Source organism: Bufo bufo, chromosome 7, assembly GCF_905171765.1.
Source record: "Bufo bufo chromosome 7, aBufBuf1.1, whole genome shotgun sequence".
NCBI classification, from domain to species: Eukaryota; Metazoa; Chordata; class Amphibia; order Anura; family Bufonidae; genus Bufo; species Bufo bufo.
In genome coordinates, this window is record NC_053395.1 from 37,974,774 (window position 1) to 37,993,562 (window position 18,789).

General features: G+C 44.7%; 1 protein-coding gene across 1 annotated transcript in view; it reads left to right on the forward strand.

Annotated features, from left to right (window-relative positions):
* The first annotated feature begins 948 nt into the window (after nucleotides 1-948).
* Nucleotides 949-18,789, forward strand: part of LOC121008169 (cytochrome P450 2K4-like) — an 84,644-nt gene continuing 66,803 nt past the window's right edge. The window contains exon 1 of the mRNA XM_040440560.1: nucleotides 949-1,163. Within this exon, the coding sequence (XP_040296494.1) occupies nucleotides 969-1,163 (195 nt within the window). The 5' untranslated portion in view covers nucleotides 949-968. The remainder of the gene's footprint in view (nucleotides 1,164-18,789) is intronic.

Genomic DNA, 18,789 nt, shown 5'->3' on the forward strand with positions numbered 1-18,789 from the left:
CAGTGCCTGATGGCTTATGGCAGACAGATTGTATTACTCTACAATAGATAGTAATGATGTGACCCTGTGTGTGATATTCTGTCATGGCTGAGCAGCCTGAAAAGAATGGGGAGCAGGATTTCTCTACAATAGATGCAGATGATGCATTTATTCTCCCCGTTCCTGTCAGGCTGCTCAGCCATGATGGCATATCGCACACAGAATCTCATCATTACTGTCTATTGTTGAGTTGTAATGATGCATCTCTACCTTAGAGAAGTCATAAGGCTGAGCAGCCTGATAGGAATGCTGAACAGTTGGAGATGACGGCAGGTGCTGGAGCATAATGTACAGTAAGCTTCCCCCTTTATCACCCCACGGCAGCTCTGCAGTGGGACACAACCTATCCTATTCACATTCTGGGATGGGATGCTGGCAGCCATTTTCAATAATCCCAGGATAACCCCTTTAAAGAAGTTGTCTGGCATTAAATGGAAGGATTTTATTTTTCATCATCTTTACTGGTACATCAGTGACTCTCTTTCTAAAAACAGATGAATTAGACCTTCCCTTCTCCTTCAAAACACAGAAGAACTTTGATCTGTAGACAAATAGTTAATTATATTATACCCAGGTATCAATTCACTTACTTGTCCTCATATTACCATGTGAACTTGTTAAAGTGGTACAACTACCACAATAGATAAGATTATAATTTAAATCATATTTCTTCATGCAGCACTATAATATTGCAATACATTTTGGCCAACGTTTCTTAAGGTGAACTCGAGTGAAACAAAATGTAATACCTATATAAAGCTAAAATTGTGGACTAAAAACCACTACCCTGTTGAATGGCCATGGGCCAATCAGTTTGTCATAGGTCATTTGCACCCTAGTAAAGATTAACATGCTTAGCGGCTTAAGTCCATGTGTATAAATATTGTAACCGCAGTACATTCAGAACAGATTCCTGACCGTGCTTCACTATGGCTTTTATTGCCTACTTTTTGACTAGAGTCGATGTGTTAATATATTTTGCAATTTGTGTTGCACTGTTCATCTACTGGAGGAATGGATCTAAGAAGAGCACTCCAAACATGCCTCCCGGACCTACCCCTCTCCCTTTCATTGGTAACATTAACCTGTTGGACCTCAATCGGCTACACAACTCATTGATGGAGGTAGGAAATGTGGAACCTCAGTGGGAACATTAGTGTGGATGTTGGGTTGATAAATGAAAAAGGGATGTAATGGATTAATAACTGGCAGAAAGATAAGATAAAAGAAAGTTCCTGTGCACTTAGTCCTAAAAATGGTAACTGGATTTATGAAATTAATGAGTAGGCTATATGTGTCCAAGTGAGAACTGCTGTTTCCTTTGGCTCTTAGCTTTGGCACATAGAGGGTGGACCTGAGTGGAAGACCCACACACTTCTATGATATCCATATATCCTAATGTTGACACTATAGCAATACATAAACGAGCTATATGTGCCCAAAAGAGAGATGCTGTTTGCATTGGCTCTTTGCTCTGGCTCATAGAAGCTAGACCTAAGTGGGGGACCCCCTCTATGATGTTTATATGTACTAATATTGACAACATGTTATAATTTATAGTTTTTGGTGTATTATAAAGTTTTTAATTTAGAATTTGTGTTATGTTTTGTACTAAGGTTTATAAGGTCACTCAGGTCTCATAAAAGGCTTGCTCTGCAGCTGAAATAAGCAAATTATCATAAAGCCCTCCTCTTCTTATCAGTTTCTCAACACACATTCTCGGGTAGATTGCTATATACTAGAGCTTGCTAGCCAAGGGAATCATTTCTGCATTTCTTTTTACACAATCTAGAAAACAGTAGTAGTGTGATAAGTGGTGTGTCCTCCTGTAAGGGGGTCAGACTATACTTAATACTGTATGTTTTAGGCTCTTGAGTGTTTGTGGCTTCCTACTCTAGCTTACTGGTCTCACATGGAACAACAAGCTTGATGGTTACAAGAATCTTGAAAGAGCCAACAGACTTAGTTTATATTCTCACATGGGGCAATGAGCATATGGTTATAGAGAGGGCACCGTCTTAGCGGCAACATGTAACAATAATTCAGTCACTTTAAGAGGCAACAGCTTGCTTTCCCTCAGCTTGCAAAGCACCCAACTTCCATGAGAATTAACACTCGGGCTGGAGTCTTCTCTAGGTGGGAACGGTGAAGATGGAGGTAACTTCTGTATAGGCTATTCTCGTGGCATAGTACTGCACATTCTGCACAGACCATAACAGGCTGCAGTATCTTTGTTCTTGTGACCCATAGTTTGGCAAACTATTGCTCGCAGGTCAGGCTCCTCTGTTTGGCACAATGGACTTGCTGGTCACTATCACAGACCTAGCCTGTCTACAGGTCCTTGCTGCTTTTAGGGTGTGGAGGCTAGATGGCAACTAGCCCTGAATATAGGTTTTGGCACTTCTTTAGCTGTCTCACGGCTGAGATGATATACCTTCTTACGTGCACATGTTCTATGAGGTATGTGTGAAAAAAAAACTTTCAGGCTGTTCTGACGCTGTGTACGTGAACATGTCAATAATGTTTCAAAAGGATGAAAAAAAACTTGTGGCAAATCACTTCTTGTACGACTTCATGACAAATGGTAACATTATGAAACGGGATTTGGTCTCCGCCACGGCCATTGATTGGTTGCGGTGATGTCAAATCGGATGTTTACAGCAAGGGAGCCCAGTGGAGCAGCCAGGTCTGGAGGAAAAGTAGCGGAGACCTATTTGCGGGAAGCAGATAGGTAGTCTACCCTTTACAGGTCCGGCCAAGTAGAGGTGGTTGCCAAAACCTACCCCATTGTTGCACAACTCATTTAAGGATAATGAGATGTAACTAAATCTCTATATACTTCTATACTTTTGTCCTGTGTGTTGATTTTGTAGGAATTGGCAATCCCTATACTATCATCTTGATAGGCAGTAATTCATTCTTATCCGAATTACGGATGGAGTAGAGTTAACACTGCTGTTTTCTGAGATTTCTGAGTTGTGTTATCTAATATAAGCAAACACCTTCAATTGCTTTTCAATGGCTTTTGTCTCAAGATAACGAGATGAGTTAAGGCCTCTTTCACACTTGCGTTGTTGGCATCCGGCATGCACTTCCGTTGCCGGAGGTGCCTGCCGGATCCGGAAAAACGCAAGTGTACTGAAAGCATTTGAAGACGAAACCGTCTTCCAAATGCTTTCAGTGTTACTATGGCACCCAGGACGCTATTAAAGTCCTGGTTGCCATAGTAGGAGCGGGGAGCGGGGGAGCGGTATACTTACAGTCCGTGCGGCTCCCGGGGCGCTCCAGAATGACGTCAGAGCGCCCCATGCGCATGGATGACGTGATCACATGGATCACGTGATCCATGCGCTTGGGGCGCCCTGACGTCACTCTGGAGCGCCCGGGGAGCCGCACGGACGGTAAGTACACTGCTCCCCCGCTCCCCACTACACTTACCATGGCTGTCAGGACTTTAGCGTCCCGGCAGCCATGGTAACCACTCTGAAAAAGCTAAATGTCGGCTCCGGCAATGCGCCGAAACGACGTTTAGCTTAAGGCCGGATCCGGATCCGGATCAATGCCTTCCAATGGGCATTAATTCCGGATCCGGCCTTGCGGCAAGTGTTCCGGATTTTTGGCCGGAGCAAAAAGCGCAGCATGCTGCGGTATTTTCTCCGGCCAACAAACGTTCCGTACCGGAACTGAAGACATCCTGATGCATCCTGAACGGATTACTCTCCATTCAGAATGCATTAGGATAATCCTGATCAGGATTCTTCCGGCATAGAGCCCCGACGACGGAACTCTATGCCGGAAGACAATAACGCAGGTGTGAAAGAGCCCTAAGAAATTTGAGTTATGCGCTGGAGTGCTAACCCTGCTCCATCTGTACATGGGACACTTAGGAGTAACGAGATATAATAGATGCTGAATTGTGGAATGTAATGGCGGTGTTTCCTCAGCAACAGTTGCATAACAGTTCAACATAGATTGTGTTGCCACTGCAACAGGGGCAAAGCTGTTTTCAACCCTCCTACACTCCACTAACTAGAAAGGGTTTTTGAAAGTTCCACCAAATGCTATAAAGAAGCAGCTTCCTATTAAAATGCCATACTCACCAGCGTGGGAATTTTCCATCAGTAGTGATGATCAAGCAAGTGTTCGGCTCGAGCATCTCGATGCTTGGCACATGGCGGTACTCGGCACCATGCTCGAGTATACTCCCCGCACGTTTCTTGGCTGCTGTGTGCACCCTCACCCTGATGTGTGGCCTAGTGTCACAAGGAGGGAAACATTTTGGAAGATGGTGAGGAGTACATAGCAGACCGTGTCAGCATCCTCAATGATCCCTCAGTGCCTTACAACTACTGGGTGTCCAAGCTGGACACGTGGAACGAACTGGCGCTCTATGCCTTGGAGGTGCTGGCCTGCCCTGCCACCAGCGTTTTGTCTGAGCGGGTATTTAGTGCTGCTGGTGGCATTATAACAGATCAGTTTTACAGGATCAGCTCACCAGAAGGCCCTCGGAATATAATTTTTTAGAGGGTCAGCTCACCAGCAGGCCCTCGCATATCATTTTTTAGAGGGTCAGCTCACTAGCAGGCCCTCGCATATAATTTTTTAGAGGGTCAGCTCACCAGCAGGCCCTCGCATATAATATTTTACTCGATCAGCTCACCAGCAGGCCCTCAGCATATACATTTTTAGAGGGTCAGCTCACCAGCATGCCCTCGCATATAATGTTTTACAAGGTCAGCTCACCAGCAGGCCTTCACCTACAATCTTTTACAGGGTCAGCTCACCTGAAGGCGCTCCCATATAATGTTTTAGAGGGTTAGATCACCTGCAGACCCTCACCTACAACCATTTAGAGGGTCAGCTCACCAGCAGGCCCGCACTTAAAATCTTTTACAGGGTCAGATCACCTGCAGGCCTTCAAATAATTATACCTAATAGGTCATTTGCGCGCATGCTGCCTTGCTTGTTCAGCCAGCCAGTCGCAGTGGCAACACGTGAGGTGCACGGTGGACTGATGAGGGGTCAAATAGTGTAACACACAGTTCATCAGTTTACTCACGGTTAGCAGATAGCCTCCCTGGGCTGGCAGCACAGTGTTGAGGTGGACAGCACGAAATCCTCCGGGACACGCTCTGTGGTAGGAAGCATCAGCCAAGATGGTGGTTGAGGTGCCCTTGATGTTAGGGATTCTTAGGGTGCTTGTTGCGGCTGAGTCCTTTGATGGTTTTTGTTGTGACACCAGTACCGTTAATGGTGGTACAATCATAGGTAGTAATAATGAGGTAGACAGTGGTAAGATGCAACTCACAACTTTTACTTTAAATGTCTTTCAGCTGCAGCAGTACAATTATACAGTCTTTAGATGATAGAGGTAATTCTGCAAATCCACTGTTGTAGGCTTGTCAGGTTTTGTGGTTTTGGAGCAGTGGGTTAGGTGTACCTGGTTCCTTTAGATGCTTTGGATCCTATTCCTTGTCTTTCCCTACAAGCTGAATATTTGTAGACAGGAAAACTCAACTGTCCCTTAGAAGGTTGGTGTGGCTGCCTGAAGCTATAAAACCTCCACCATGCAAAGGTGTCTGTGGCCCTCAATAATGGCTCTTATCACCGATGAATTCCTAGGAATGCTTTTTTCTTTTCCAGGGAGGCAAACTCTTTTCCTACTGATCAGGGATGCAAGTCTATAGTCCAGCTACAGAAGGAAAATGCTCTTCTGCGCCTAACATCTGAGTAAACACCTCCTAGCGAAGTTGGCTCCACCCACTAATCTGTGTTGCGAAGTCTTCACTCTATCTTTCCTCCCACTAACTTGATCTGACTACCACAGATCTGCTCTCTTCTGAACTACATCCTGGTTTCAACTACTCTGCCTCCCCTCCTCAACTCCTCTCTCTCACTAGGCCTGACCTAGGTACATACTGTATATAGGACCTGAACTTAATCCCCATCTAGTGGCGGAATGTATAAATTACACCTAATAGGCCTGTTAACAGGGATTTTGCAGATACACAAATGCAAAGTTATACATTACAACCTAGTGCTTTTAATAAAGTAAAAAGTGCTTTTAAGCAGTGCCCACACACATGTAGTGGGACGCTGCACTTGGATGTGGTAGCCGTTTCTCAGGCTCCCTCTCCGGAATCGAACCCTGATTCCCTATTACTCGTAGTCACCATGGTTTGCGCTGACAATAACATCAAAAGTTGATAGGCCAGACATCCGAATGGATCGTCGCCGGGGACGTGCGATCGGCCACAGGTTATCTAGAGTCACCAAAGCGGCAGCAGGCCCTCACCCGTAATGTTTTAGATGGTCAGATCAGCAGGCCCTTGCTCCAACGGTTTTTGAAGGTCACCAGCAGGCCATCAATCATAATTTTTCAAGGGTGTGTATGATGCCCTCCTTTATGTGTAACAAAGGGTGTATTGTAGTGCAGGTTCCTTGCAATTTTTGGCAGCCCTTTCACTTACTGCATAGGATTTATGAGTGTAGGAGTCTCACTACATGAACAATTGTAGAATGTTTCCTAACAATGTTTCCTCTAAAATCGATTTTATCTTCGGTTTTGTGCGTATTATTGTCAGTCTGTAAAAGTGGCGTACTACTCGGACAACATGGTTCCCAGCAGCGACCTGGGAGTCCAAGAGGCATCCAGATATCCTCCCCATGCTGTTCCCCAACCATTTCGGTGGTGTTTCCATCAATTTCTGACCTTTTCCTATGAACCAGGCACCCTCCCCTCTTCAGAGCAGAGGGTGCCTGGTTTAATGCTCGGGTTCTCCCATTGACTTCCATTATACTCGGGTGCACCCGAGCATCCCGATGTGTTCGGCCCGAGCACCCGAGCACTATGGTGCTCGATCAACACTATTCATCAGGTCACTTGAAGATGTCAGCGTGGCGTATGTAGGATCTGTTGGCAGAAGGTGAAGCATGTCCTGAACCCCTGCTCCAGCAATCAAGGCTGCACAACCTCCCCAGAATTGAGCTGTGTTCCCTTCTCATCCTCTACTGGCCCTGGTGCTATTCCTCCTGCTCCTCGTCAAGCATTTCACCAGCAATCAATCACCGAGGCAATTACAAAGAAACAACAGTACTGTATGTGTGTACTCATCCAACGGCGCAGAAGATGAACGTGCTCCTGGCCAAGTTGATGGTACTACAGTCCCTTCCTTTCCATGTGGTTGACTCTGCACATTTCAGAGAACTGATGGCTTGTGCTGAGCCAAGGTTGAAAGTCCCAAGCTGTCATTACTTACATACGTACGTACAGCAGAAGGTGGGTGAGTCCTTGAGTCTGTTGGTGTCTGGTACAGTTCATTGCAGTACCCACGTACGCTGTAACTATTGTCAAGGACAATATGTGTCCTTTACGGCCCACTGGGTAAATGTGGTTCCTGCCCAGGCACACGAGCAACATGGACAGGTGATGGCAATGTTCTTATGCTGCGATTCCGACACAAATGTCCTCCTCTGCCTCCTCATCCTCCACCTTGTCCTCATCCTTCACTGTAGGCACAGTTCTGAGTGGTCCTCCAGCATACCACTTATGCAGAGCACAGCAGTGTCTGGCCACCCTGGGAGATCGGAGTAACACTGAGGAGGAACTGCTCCACGTACTTCATCAAGAAATTGAATCCTGGCTGTCTCCTTGCCAACTGAAGATTGGAACCATGGTCACCGATAACGGGAAGAACATTCTGTTAGCGCAAGGAGGGCTAACCAATGTTTTCAATATAGCAAGGAAACTGTGCATGCACTTCAGCCCCTCTTACTGTGCAAGACACGCCATCATTGAGCTGCAAAGGCAGAATGGTGTTCACCAACATCACCTCATATGTGACATTTCCACATGTTGGAACTCCATTCTCCACATGTTGGACTGACTATATGAGCAGAGGAAGGCCTTTAATAATTTCTTGATGATGCAGGTGGACAGGAGTACCCCCTGTGTAACTTCAACGTTAGCCAGTGGCAGCTTATGAATGACACCTGCCTTTATCTCAGGCCCTTTGAGGAGGTCACTTTATTTTTCAGTTGCCAGGACTATGGGATGAATGATGTCATTTCACTTGATCACATCCTGGAGCAGATGCTGATAAATCTGGCTGGCCAGGGGAGAGGGGACATGGCGCATACATTTCACGGCCACCTGAGCCATGTAAGGGCTGAACTGGTTCAGGAGGAAATTAGAATGAGGACATTAACGCCAATTAATTGTATACAGACATAGGTGGTTTATCTACCCAAGCGACAGGAGAGGAGCAGGAGGAACATGAGAAGCTGGATGTCAATGAGGAAGACCAGGCATGACTCCAACAGACTGTGGCAGTATGCAGTGGAGATGGAGATGGGGAGTCCCTCTGGTTTCCCTGCGCAAATGCCCAGATGCATGCTGAGTTGCTTGAGTAGTGACAGGCGCATTATCACCATTCGCAGAGGAATGACTACTGGCTCTCCACAATGTTAGAACCTTGTCCTTAATGGGGGCCTTTTTTCCACCTTCTGAGAGGGATGGTAAACTCAAGTACAATCAGGACATTCTATGTAGTTGGTTGGTCGCTGCCTACGCGCCCCATTGCCCATCCTCATGAAGGTCTAACTGGTATGGACCCTCTGTGCTCAAGCTCCACTGCAATGACTGCTGGAGGGGGAGGGGCAGGAGCAGCACCAGCTCCATCAGCAGCAACTTAAGTCTTGAGTCTCTGATGAGCACATTTCTTCACCCGCCTGCTGAAGAAACCAGCCAGCAGCAGGACATGAAGCAGAACCTGAACCAGCAGGTGGTGGCATACATGGAGTGCACCGTGTCACTCCAGATCTAAGATCCCCTAGACTACTGCGCAGCCAAACTTGAATTGTGGCCGCAACAGGGCGAGTTTGCCCTGAACAAGCACATTTTTGAATAGGGCTCCCAGCAGCAACTTCTTTTCACCCTCTACTCCCATGCAACCCCATCTCTTGTGGCTAGTAATGTTGATCGAGCATGCTTGGCCGAACAGCAGTTCGGCTTGAGCATCGCGATGCTCGGCACGTCACGGTGTTCGGCCGAATACCGCGTCTGCTCGAGAGCGATGCTCAAGTATCCTCCCCGCACGTTTGTTGGCTGCCATACAGCCAATAAATATTCAGGTAAGTACTGTCACTCACTGTAATTCTGTAGCCATGTTGGTTACTGGCATTACAGTGATTGGCTGGCCGGAACGCGTCATCGGGTGCTATAAAACACCTGATGACACGTGGTTCGGCTCAGTGTTAGTCAGGGAGAGTTGTGCTGTAGAAGGGACAGATAGTGTAGGGAACTGATTCAATTGAATAAAAAAAAATTGTCAGGCAAAGTTGGTGTTAGAGACCCAAAAGTCCTTTTAAGGACTATTGTTGTGTTAGGCAGCAATATATATTTTTAGCGCAACCTGCGCTAAATTGCATGCAATTGTAGAAACCCAAAAGTCCTTTTAAGGACTATTGTATCTGGCAGCAATATATATTATTAATGCAACTTGCGCTGAATTGCGCGCAATTGTTAGAGACCCAAAAGTCCTTTTATGGACTATTGTATCTGGCAGCAATATATATTTTTAGCACAACCTGCGCTAAATAGCTTGCAATTATTTGGCCGCTGCAGACAGCGAGATTACCTGCGCTACATCTCCTGTGTTACGTGTGCGCAGCCTAAAAATATCTGTGCCATCCAGTGTACTTTTTCCGTAGACGGTGTCCGCTGCGGACAGTTACATTACCTGTGCTACATCTCCTGTATAACACTAGTGATACACCGGCGCTTGCACTGGGTTAAACTGACGCAGCGGTACCGCAACGGTATCGCCACTGTTGGAAATCAAATAAATGATGTGTACAATATATATGTTAGGTACTGCGCGACCTATACCCCCTATTACTTTCTTTATCAGTGTGGCACCATGAAGGTACGCAGTAACTATTACAGAAACTTACAGTTTGATTGGGATGTCTCTATCCTAGATGTTCCTCTGTAAGCGTTGTTCTTCTGCGTCTTTCTAGTTTTCTTCTTTTTTCTTTTTTCTTTTCTTTTTGGTGCCGTTCGGGATGAGGAAAGGTGTAGGGGGCTGAGCCCTAATGGTAATGACTGTTTTTCATAAAAATATATATGGAGCTTGCCCCGGCCGGTGGCACAGCTCGTGGTTAAAAGGAGCCGCTTGTTCGCGCTCGCTCGGAGCGCTGCGTGACGTCACGGCAGTGGCTACGGTGGACCAGGAGGACCAAAGTTTACTCCAACGCGTTTCGATTAGTTAGCTAATCTTCGTCAGGGATGATTCCTCTGGCTCCTGGTGCTATTTTTAAAGGTCTGTAACTCCTCCCTTCCTTAACTCCTGCATCCCTGGCATTCTTGATTGATGTTTTAGTTGAAGGCAAATAATTCTATCTCTGAGTTTAATCCCGAGGGTACCAGAGTGTTTAAGTTGAATATCCAGCGGCTTTCCGATCTGGACATTTTCTTAATAAAATCTCCTCCTCTTTTGTCTTTTTTAACTATTTCGATACCACAGAAAGTGGTGCCGCTGTAGTTTCCTCCGTGTTTGTCCTTATAATGTCTAGAGAGTGGGTGGCCCTCATATTTCCTTCCTATGTTGTAAATGTGTTCCCCTATTCTTTTGCTTATAGTTCTCTTTGTGCGTCCTATATATGTTTTTTTGCACGGACATGTTATGGCGTATATTGCACCCTGACTTCTGCAGGTTATATGGTCCTTTATTTTATATGTTTCTGTGTCCCCTGTCCATTCATTTTTTATTTCCATGTTAGTGTGCTGTTTTTTTATTTGTTTTTAGTTTTTTACAGACACCACAATGGCCACATGGGAAAAAACCTCCCTGGGGTTTTTGTCCAAGAATAGTATTCTGATTCTCATTTTGTTTACTCAGGCATTTGTTGGTGGGGGCTATTATGCTGCCCACGTTTTTGGCTTTTCTGTAGATAAATTTAGGATTTTTTGGGATCTGATCTCCTATTATCTTATCCTCCTTCAATGTTTCCCAGTGTTTTTTGATAATCCTTCTCAATATTCCTGCTTGGCTGTTATACTGTGTGATAATGGGTGGCATTTCAAAGGTTTCCACTTTTGTACTGTCTTCTGGTTTTTTCTTCTTTTTAATTAACTCCTGTCTATCTAGTTTTCCTACTAGTTATTTTTGTATTAGTAACTTATTCCTATTGTAGCCTCTCTCTTCAAATTTTTTTAGCATTTTGTCTGCCTCTGTTTGATATTCGCTTTCCTTTGTACAGTTGCGTTTTAGTCTCATAAATTGTCCCTTAGGAATATTTTCCAACCACTGTGGGAGATGGCAGCTTTCACGGGAGATAAAGCCATTGACGTCTGTGGGTTTATTGTATGTCCTGGTTTGTATTCTGCCATCCTCTATGTAGATGGTTAAGTCCAAGAAGTTTAGTTCGCTCTGACTGAATGTTGGTGTAAATTCCAGATGGTAGTCATTGTTGTTGATTTCTTTGAAAAATATGTTGAGTGCTTCTTTTTCTCCTGCCCAGATGAATATAATATCGTCTATGAAGCGTTTCCATAGGACGAGATTCGACCGGAGCTCGCCGTGGGGATAGATGACTTGATGCTCCCACTGTCCGACATATATGTTTGCGAACCCCGGTGCGAATCTCGTCCCCATCGCGGTCCCCCACTGCTGTATATAGAACTTGTCCTCGAATATGAAGTAATTTCTTTTTAAAATGAACATTATACATGCACCAATAAAGTCTATTTGTTTCTCTGCGAGGATTCCCTGATTCTGTAGGCATGTTTTTGCTGCGTTGCACCCTTTCTCATTTTCAATGATGGTATATAGGGATTTGACATCCAGGGTGCCTAGAATGCAGTTTGGTTCCCATTTGACCTGATTTAGGATGTTCAGGATGTGCTGGGTGTCTTTCAAGTGTGTTGGTAGCAGGTCTACACACGGTTGCAGGAAGCGGTCTATGTATTCGGATAGATTGCTTGTCAGGCATTCTACTCCTGATATTATTGGTCTTCCTGGGGGGTCTATTGTACTTTTATGGATTTTTGGATTGTAGTAAAATGCGGCAATTCTGGGTTGTTTCGTTTCTATGTATTCAGCCTCTTTAGGGTTGAGGATGGCTTCTGTTTTTCCTTTCTTAACCAGTTCACCTAGTTCCTTTTTGAACCCTTCTGTTGGGTCATCTTTTAGTATTTTGTATGTTTTCTTGTCTCCTAGTAGTTTGTATGCTTCCTGTTGGTATTTGTCTTTGTCCAGTATTACAATTCCCCTGCCTTTGTCAGCAGGTCTCTAGACATTATAAGGACAAACACGGAGGAAACTACAGCGGCACCACTTTCTGTGGTATCGAAATAGTTAAAAAAGACAAAAGAGGAGGAGATTTTATTAAGAAAATGTCCAGATCGGAAAGCCGCTGGATATTCAACTTAAGCACTCTGGTACCCTCGGGATTAAACTCAGAGATAGAATTATTTGCCTTCAACTAAAACATCAATCAATAATGCCAGGGATGCAGGAGTTAAGGAAGGGAGGAGTTACAGACCTTTAAAAATAGCACCAGGAGCCAGAGGAATCATCCCTGACGAAGATTAGCGAACTAATCGAAACACGTTGGAGTAAACTTTGGTCCTCCTGGTCCACCGTAGCCACTGCCGTGACGTCACGCAGCGCTCCGAGTGAGCGCGAACAAGCGGCTCCTTTTAACCACGAGCTGTGCCACCGGCCGGGGCAAGCTCCATATATATTTTTATGAAAAACAGTCATTACCATTAGGGCTCAGCCCCCTACACCTTTCCTCATCCCGAACGGCACCAAAAAGAAAAGAAAAAAGAAAAAAGAAGAAAACTAGAAAGACGCAAAAGAACAGCGCTTACAGAGGAACATCTAGGATAGAGACATCCCAATCAAACTGTAAGTTTCTGTAATAGTTACTGCGTACCTTCATGGTGCCACACTGATAAAGAAAGTAATAGGGGGTATAGGTCGCGCAGTACCTAACATATATATTGTACACATCATTTATTTGATTTCCAACAGTGGCGATACCGTTGCGGTACCGCTGCGTCAGTTTAACCCAGTGCAAGCGCCGGTGTATCACTAGTGTTTTACCTTTACAATATATCGCCAACACACCAAGGCTAGCTGCACATAAATAAATAAATGAATAATAACAAACAAAACCAAAACTAATAAAACGGACAAAATTTTATACAAATAAAAATGAAAATGAAAATAAAAATGAAATAAAGATAAAAATAAAAACAAAAACAAAAATAAAAATAAGAACAAAATAGGAAACAGAAAATTGTGGAACAAATACCGCCACATAAACCCAAGAAAAATTTAAACAGCTCAATAGGATCAAAACCCACAAAGAAGAATATAAAACTTGGAGATAAAAAATACCCATAACAAAAGACTAAAATCAATTAGATAAATCCAATTGATACATATACCACACAAAGAAATAATGTCAAAATTATGGTGGGACAGAAAAGACAGAATACAGAGGGTACAAACCTTCTTTGGTTCATATAAAAGACAATCTGAAGTGTTCAATCAAGACAATGGCATACAGTTCACATATGTGAAGGATACACTAAGAGAATTAGAACAACTCCTAATTCTCAAGATGAAGGATGTTAAAGCAGCCCTAAATTAGGGCATTTTAGATACACTCTGGTGTTCCGGATCAATGTACCCCCCCAGGGGTTAATATCCACGCGTGGCTGAGAGACTGAACACTGACACAGAAGTTGGTCAAAGCAATCTCTAACTTTATTTAAATCAGGTAAGCCGTATTATACATCTTCAGAAGAGGGCAGTCCTCACTGAGACTTAAACATTGTTTCATTGGTCAAAAAGGAAGAAGAGATAAGAGAGAGGAGATATTACACCTGCATTTGCGCAGTGAATACCACTTTGGAATGTGAACTAATGTAAACATCTCGTTACCATCGCCATTTTGGAATGGCTTCTATTCTAACAATAATACTGCATACATCATATGTGACACTTCAAAGAGGTGCTTCTCTATAGGCAGTGAATAATATATCATCAAGCCATTTGATTGGCTTACGCATCTCTACCACACTCTATGGGACACCTGCAAGAAGATGAGAAATCAGACACTTCTTACAGCCCAGCACTTTGCCCCCCCTCTCTCTCCTCTCTAGCCTTGAAACAAAGAGAGGGATGGGGGGGGGGAGGCACTTGGAGTAGAAAAAGTTTAACTCATTACAGTCCTAGATATACAAAAAATATAGAATAAAATTCACACATCTTTAACAGTCCCCCCTTGAATTTCATTCTCTCCCTAAACCTAACCATCTGTCCCAATGCTCCGCCTCCTTTTCACCAGCTTCCACAACAAGCCATCCCTAGTGAACAGCCTCCCGTGACACTGGATTTGAGCACGGGGAAGTCAGATGATCTTTCCCTAACCGGTGTTGACATTATATGGGGGGACTGGAGGTCATCAATGCTTCTGATTTTCTGAATCGATGTTTTCATACAATTTTCCATATTCCTTTGAGTCATGATCAACAGTCACACAAGGGAAAACCAGTCTCAACACTTCCTTGAAATCAATCCAATTATGCTTTCCTTTGAGCTTCACTGTGCTTGTGGTCAACAACACTCGGAATGGACCATCAAACCAGGGTTTTAGGACTTTTCTAACGTTTTTTATTACCACCCAATCTCCAGACACAAGTGGGTGGGTTCCTGGTACTTTATCAAAACCTGGAAGTGAAGCAAAAATTCGAAAATGTACTTTAGTCAAATGCTTGTACAAAACTGATCACATAATCTGTCAGACAACCATGTTGCATCTGAAGCTGCTTGTGGGAAATAAATCCTATCCTAGGGGCTGACCCAAAAAGGACCTTATAGGGACAAAGGCCTGTCTCACGGTTAGGCGTATACCTTACTAAAAGAGGGCTACCAGCAGGCACTCTAAGGCTTTTGAATCTTTAACTTAGTGTCCCGTTCAGTTCCTTTTTCCCTACTCTACTGCTGCTTTGTGGATGGTACGAAGCATGTAAGGCCTATCCTACACCCAAAACCTTCATCATCTCCTGCATCACTTCACCTGTGAGTGAACACCTGTGTCACTTTCAATGATCTAAGGTACCCCATACCTGCACACAACTTCGGCCATCATCTTTTTTACTTCTTTGGGTACGGTTTTGGCCATCCTGAAAACAAGTCACATATCAATACATACTCATACATGCCCACCTTGTGTATTTGAAGGTAGTCTGCAAACGTTGAAACAGATACAAAAAGCAAGACGTGTTTCTTGGGTACCTTAACCACCTTGCCCACGTTGTTGTGGGCACAACCGTTTATCCTTGAGTATGTCTGACTGTTACAGTGCTGAACCCTGGGGCGTACCATATGCTATGTACTAAATCACACATAGCAGTTTTTTGTCTGGTGCGTCACTCCATGGGTTGCCTGTGCCATCGTGGATTAGAGGGACCTGGGAAGGCAAAGTTTCCCTTCTTATTTGTAGTCCCCCCTTTTCCATCCACCAGTCCCTTTCCTCCTTCCCCATCTGGTTCTGTAAGGTCTTAAGAACTTTCGGGAGACAGGAGGAGTTATTTCAGGGACCTGAACTGTGGCCACTTAAGACAGGGGTCTGCTTAGGTAATTTGGCAGCCATTTTTGCCGCCTGATCTGCCGTGGCTTTCCCCTTTGCCTCCTCTGCATCTGTTTACAGTGGCCTTTCGTTGCTATCATCACCTCTCATGTTAGTGACAAGAGGGCTTCCATCAGAGACCTCACTGCTTCCCCATTTCGATGGGTTTACCTGAAGCGATCAAGGAGTCTCTGGCTTTCCATGTGGGCCCATAGTCATGGGCTATCCCAAAAGCACACCTGGAATCAGCGTAAATGTTGGCTGTTCTTTCCATCTGCCTACCTGCAAGCCATCTTCAGAGTCTTTTAGCTCCACTTCTTGAGCTGACATGTGTGGTAGTTCACGTTTAATCACCACTGCCCAACCTGTGTAGTACCTGCCATCCTGGCCATACCTCGATCCATCCACAAAGAGCACATGATCTAGATTACCTAATGGCTTATTTACCAAATCCCACTACCTCTTGTGACATCATCTGCAAACAGTTAGGAGCCTCTTCCTTTGAATCTGGAAGAAAAGTTTAAAGTGCGGTGCCCTAACTCTTCCCTCCCCCCTTGGTCCAGAGGCAACAGGGTGGCTGGGTCCAAAGTATTACACCTTTGGAGAGCAACATTGTCAAGCAACAAAATGGAACACTGCATTCTCTAATAACGGGCAACAAAACAATCATTTGGATTGTACGTTCATGAGGATAGATGTAATATCACCATCACTTCGTGGTTCACTATCTCAGAGCTTTCATCAAGCATAGCTAGTACAACTACTACAGCTCTGATGCAGAAAGGGGCACCTCTGGCCACGGGATCAAGTCTGACTGAATAATATGCTACGGGGCGTTATTGCTGGCCATGCAGTTGGGTGAGGACAGCTGAGTCATGGCCACTCACTTCATAACAATACAATCTAAATGTAATAATCTGATAGTACATTGTTGGGGAACACAAAATTGCCAGTTCTAGGCATAAAAAGCATCTACCATCTCATCTGTGAAGCGGTAGGGACTAAAGGACAAATCAATCACAGTGGAGTGAGTAGGGGTAATGGGAACCTGAGCCAACAAGGTGTGTGTATTGGGCACGATGTGGGTGTTAGAAACTGTGGCTTCATTAACGGCATGTAGGTCATGTACCATCCAATGGTGAGTGTTCTTTTTTTTTTTTTTTTTTCCAGCTTCTGGGAGTACTGATACAAACATGGACCAGGGAATTTTATCACTAATGGCCAACAAACAGAGTTCCTGGTCGTTGAGGGCACCTGTAATCTTCACAGTGCCGTCCTCCTGATGTGAGATACCAGCATGTACTTTTGCAAGCAAATCTGCACCTAGGAGGCAACAAAGGGCGTTACCACTGACCAGCAAACGGGCAAGCGCATCTTAGTTAGGGGCAAATCTAATGTGGATGGTTTCTGTTGAAAAAGAGCGTACTACTTTCCCATCCACTTCTACCCAAAGACTGGTGTCCTTGGAGAGTAAATCAGGGGAGGCCATGTTTGCTGTGCACAACTGTCTTGGCTGCTCCAGTATCAATCAAAAACGGGACTACTTCTTTATCACCCAGTGTGAGGGATATCACTGGGCCAGACTGAATCTGCTTAAAATGTTTAAAAGTAGAGCCGATACTGGAAATAGACAGCTTCACTGTGCTTGTGGTCAACAACACTCGGAATGGACCATCAAACCAGGGTTTTAGGACTTTTCTAACGTTTTTTATTACCACCCAATCTCCAGACACAAGTGGGTGGGTTCCTGGTACTTTATCAAAACCTGGAAGTGAAGCAAAAACTCGAAAATGTACTTTAGTCAAATGCTTGTACAAAACTGATCACATAATCTGTCAGACAACCATGTTGCATCTGAAGCTGCTTGTGGGAAATAAATCCTATCCTAGGGGCTGACCCAAAAAGGACCTTATAGGGACAAAGGCCTGTCTCACGGTTAGGCGTATACCTTACTAAAAGAGGGCTACCAGCAGGCACTCTAAGGCTTTTGAATCTTTAACTTAGTGTCCCGTTCAGTTCCTTTTTCCCTACTCTACTGCTGCTTTGTGGATGGTACGAAGCATGTAAGGCCTGTCCTACACCCAAAACCTTCATCATCTCCTGCATCACTTCACCTGTGAAGTGAACACCTGTGTCACTTTCAATGATCTAAGGTACCCCATACCTGCACACAACTTCGGCCATCATCTTTTTTACTTCTTTGGGTACGGTTTTGGCCATCCTGAAAACAAGTCACATATCAATACATACTCATACATGCCCACCTTGTGTATTTGAAGGTAGTCTGCAAACGTTGAAACAGATACAAAAAGCAAGACGTGTTTCTTGGGTACCTTAACCACCTTGCCCACGTTGTTGTGGGCACAACCGTTTATCCTTGAGTATGTCTGACTGTTACAGTGCTGAACCCTGGGGCGTACCATATGCTATGTACTAAATCACACATAGCAGTTTTTTGTCTGGTGCGTCACTCCATGGGTTGCCTGTGCCATCGTGGATTAGAGGGACCTGGGAAGGCAAAGTTTCCCTTCTTATTTGTAGTCCCCCCTTTTCCATCCACCAGTCCCTTTCCTCCTTCCCCATCTGGTTCTGTAAGGTCTTAAGAACTTTCGGGAGACAGGAGGAGTTATTTCAGGGACCTGAACTGTGGCCACTTAAGACAGGGGTCTGCTTAGGTAATTTGGCAGCCATTTTTGCCGCCTGATCTGCCGTGGCTTTCCCCTTTGCCTCCTCTGCATCTGTTTACAGTGGCCTTTCGTTGCTATCATCACCTCTCATGTTAGTGACAAGAGGGCTTCCATCAGAGACCTCACTGCTTCCCCATTTCGATGGGTTTACCTGAAGCGATCAAGGAGTCTCTGGCTTTCCATGTGGGCCCATAGTCATGGGCTATCCCAAAAGCACACCTGGAATCAGCGTAAATGTTGGCTGTTCTTTCCATCTGCATACCTGCAAGCCATCTTCAGAGTCTTTTAGCTCCACTTCTTGAGCTGACATGTGTGGTAGTTCACGTTTAATCACCACTGCCCAACCTGTGTAGTACCTGCCATCCTGGCCATACCTCGATCCATCCACAAAGAGCACATGATCTAGATTACCTAA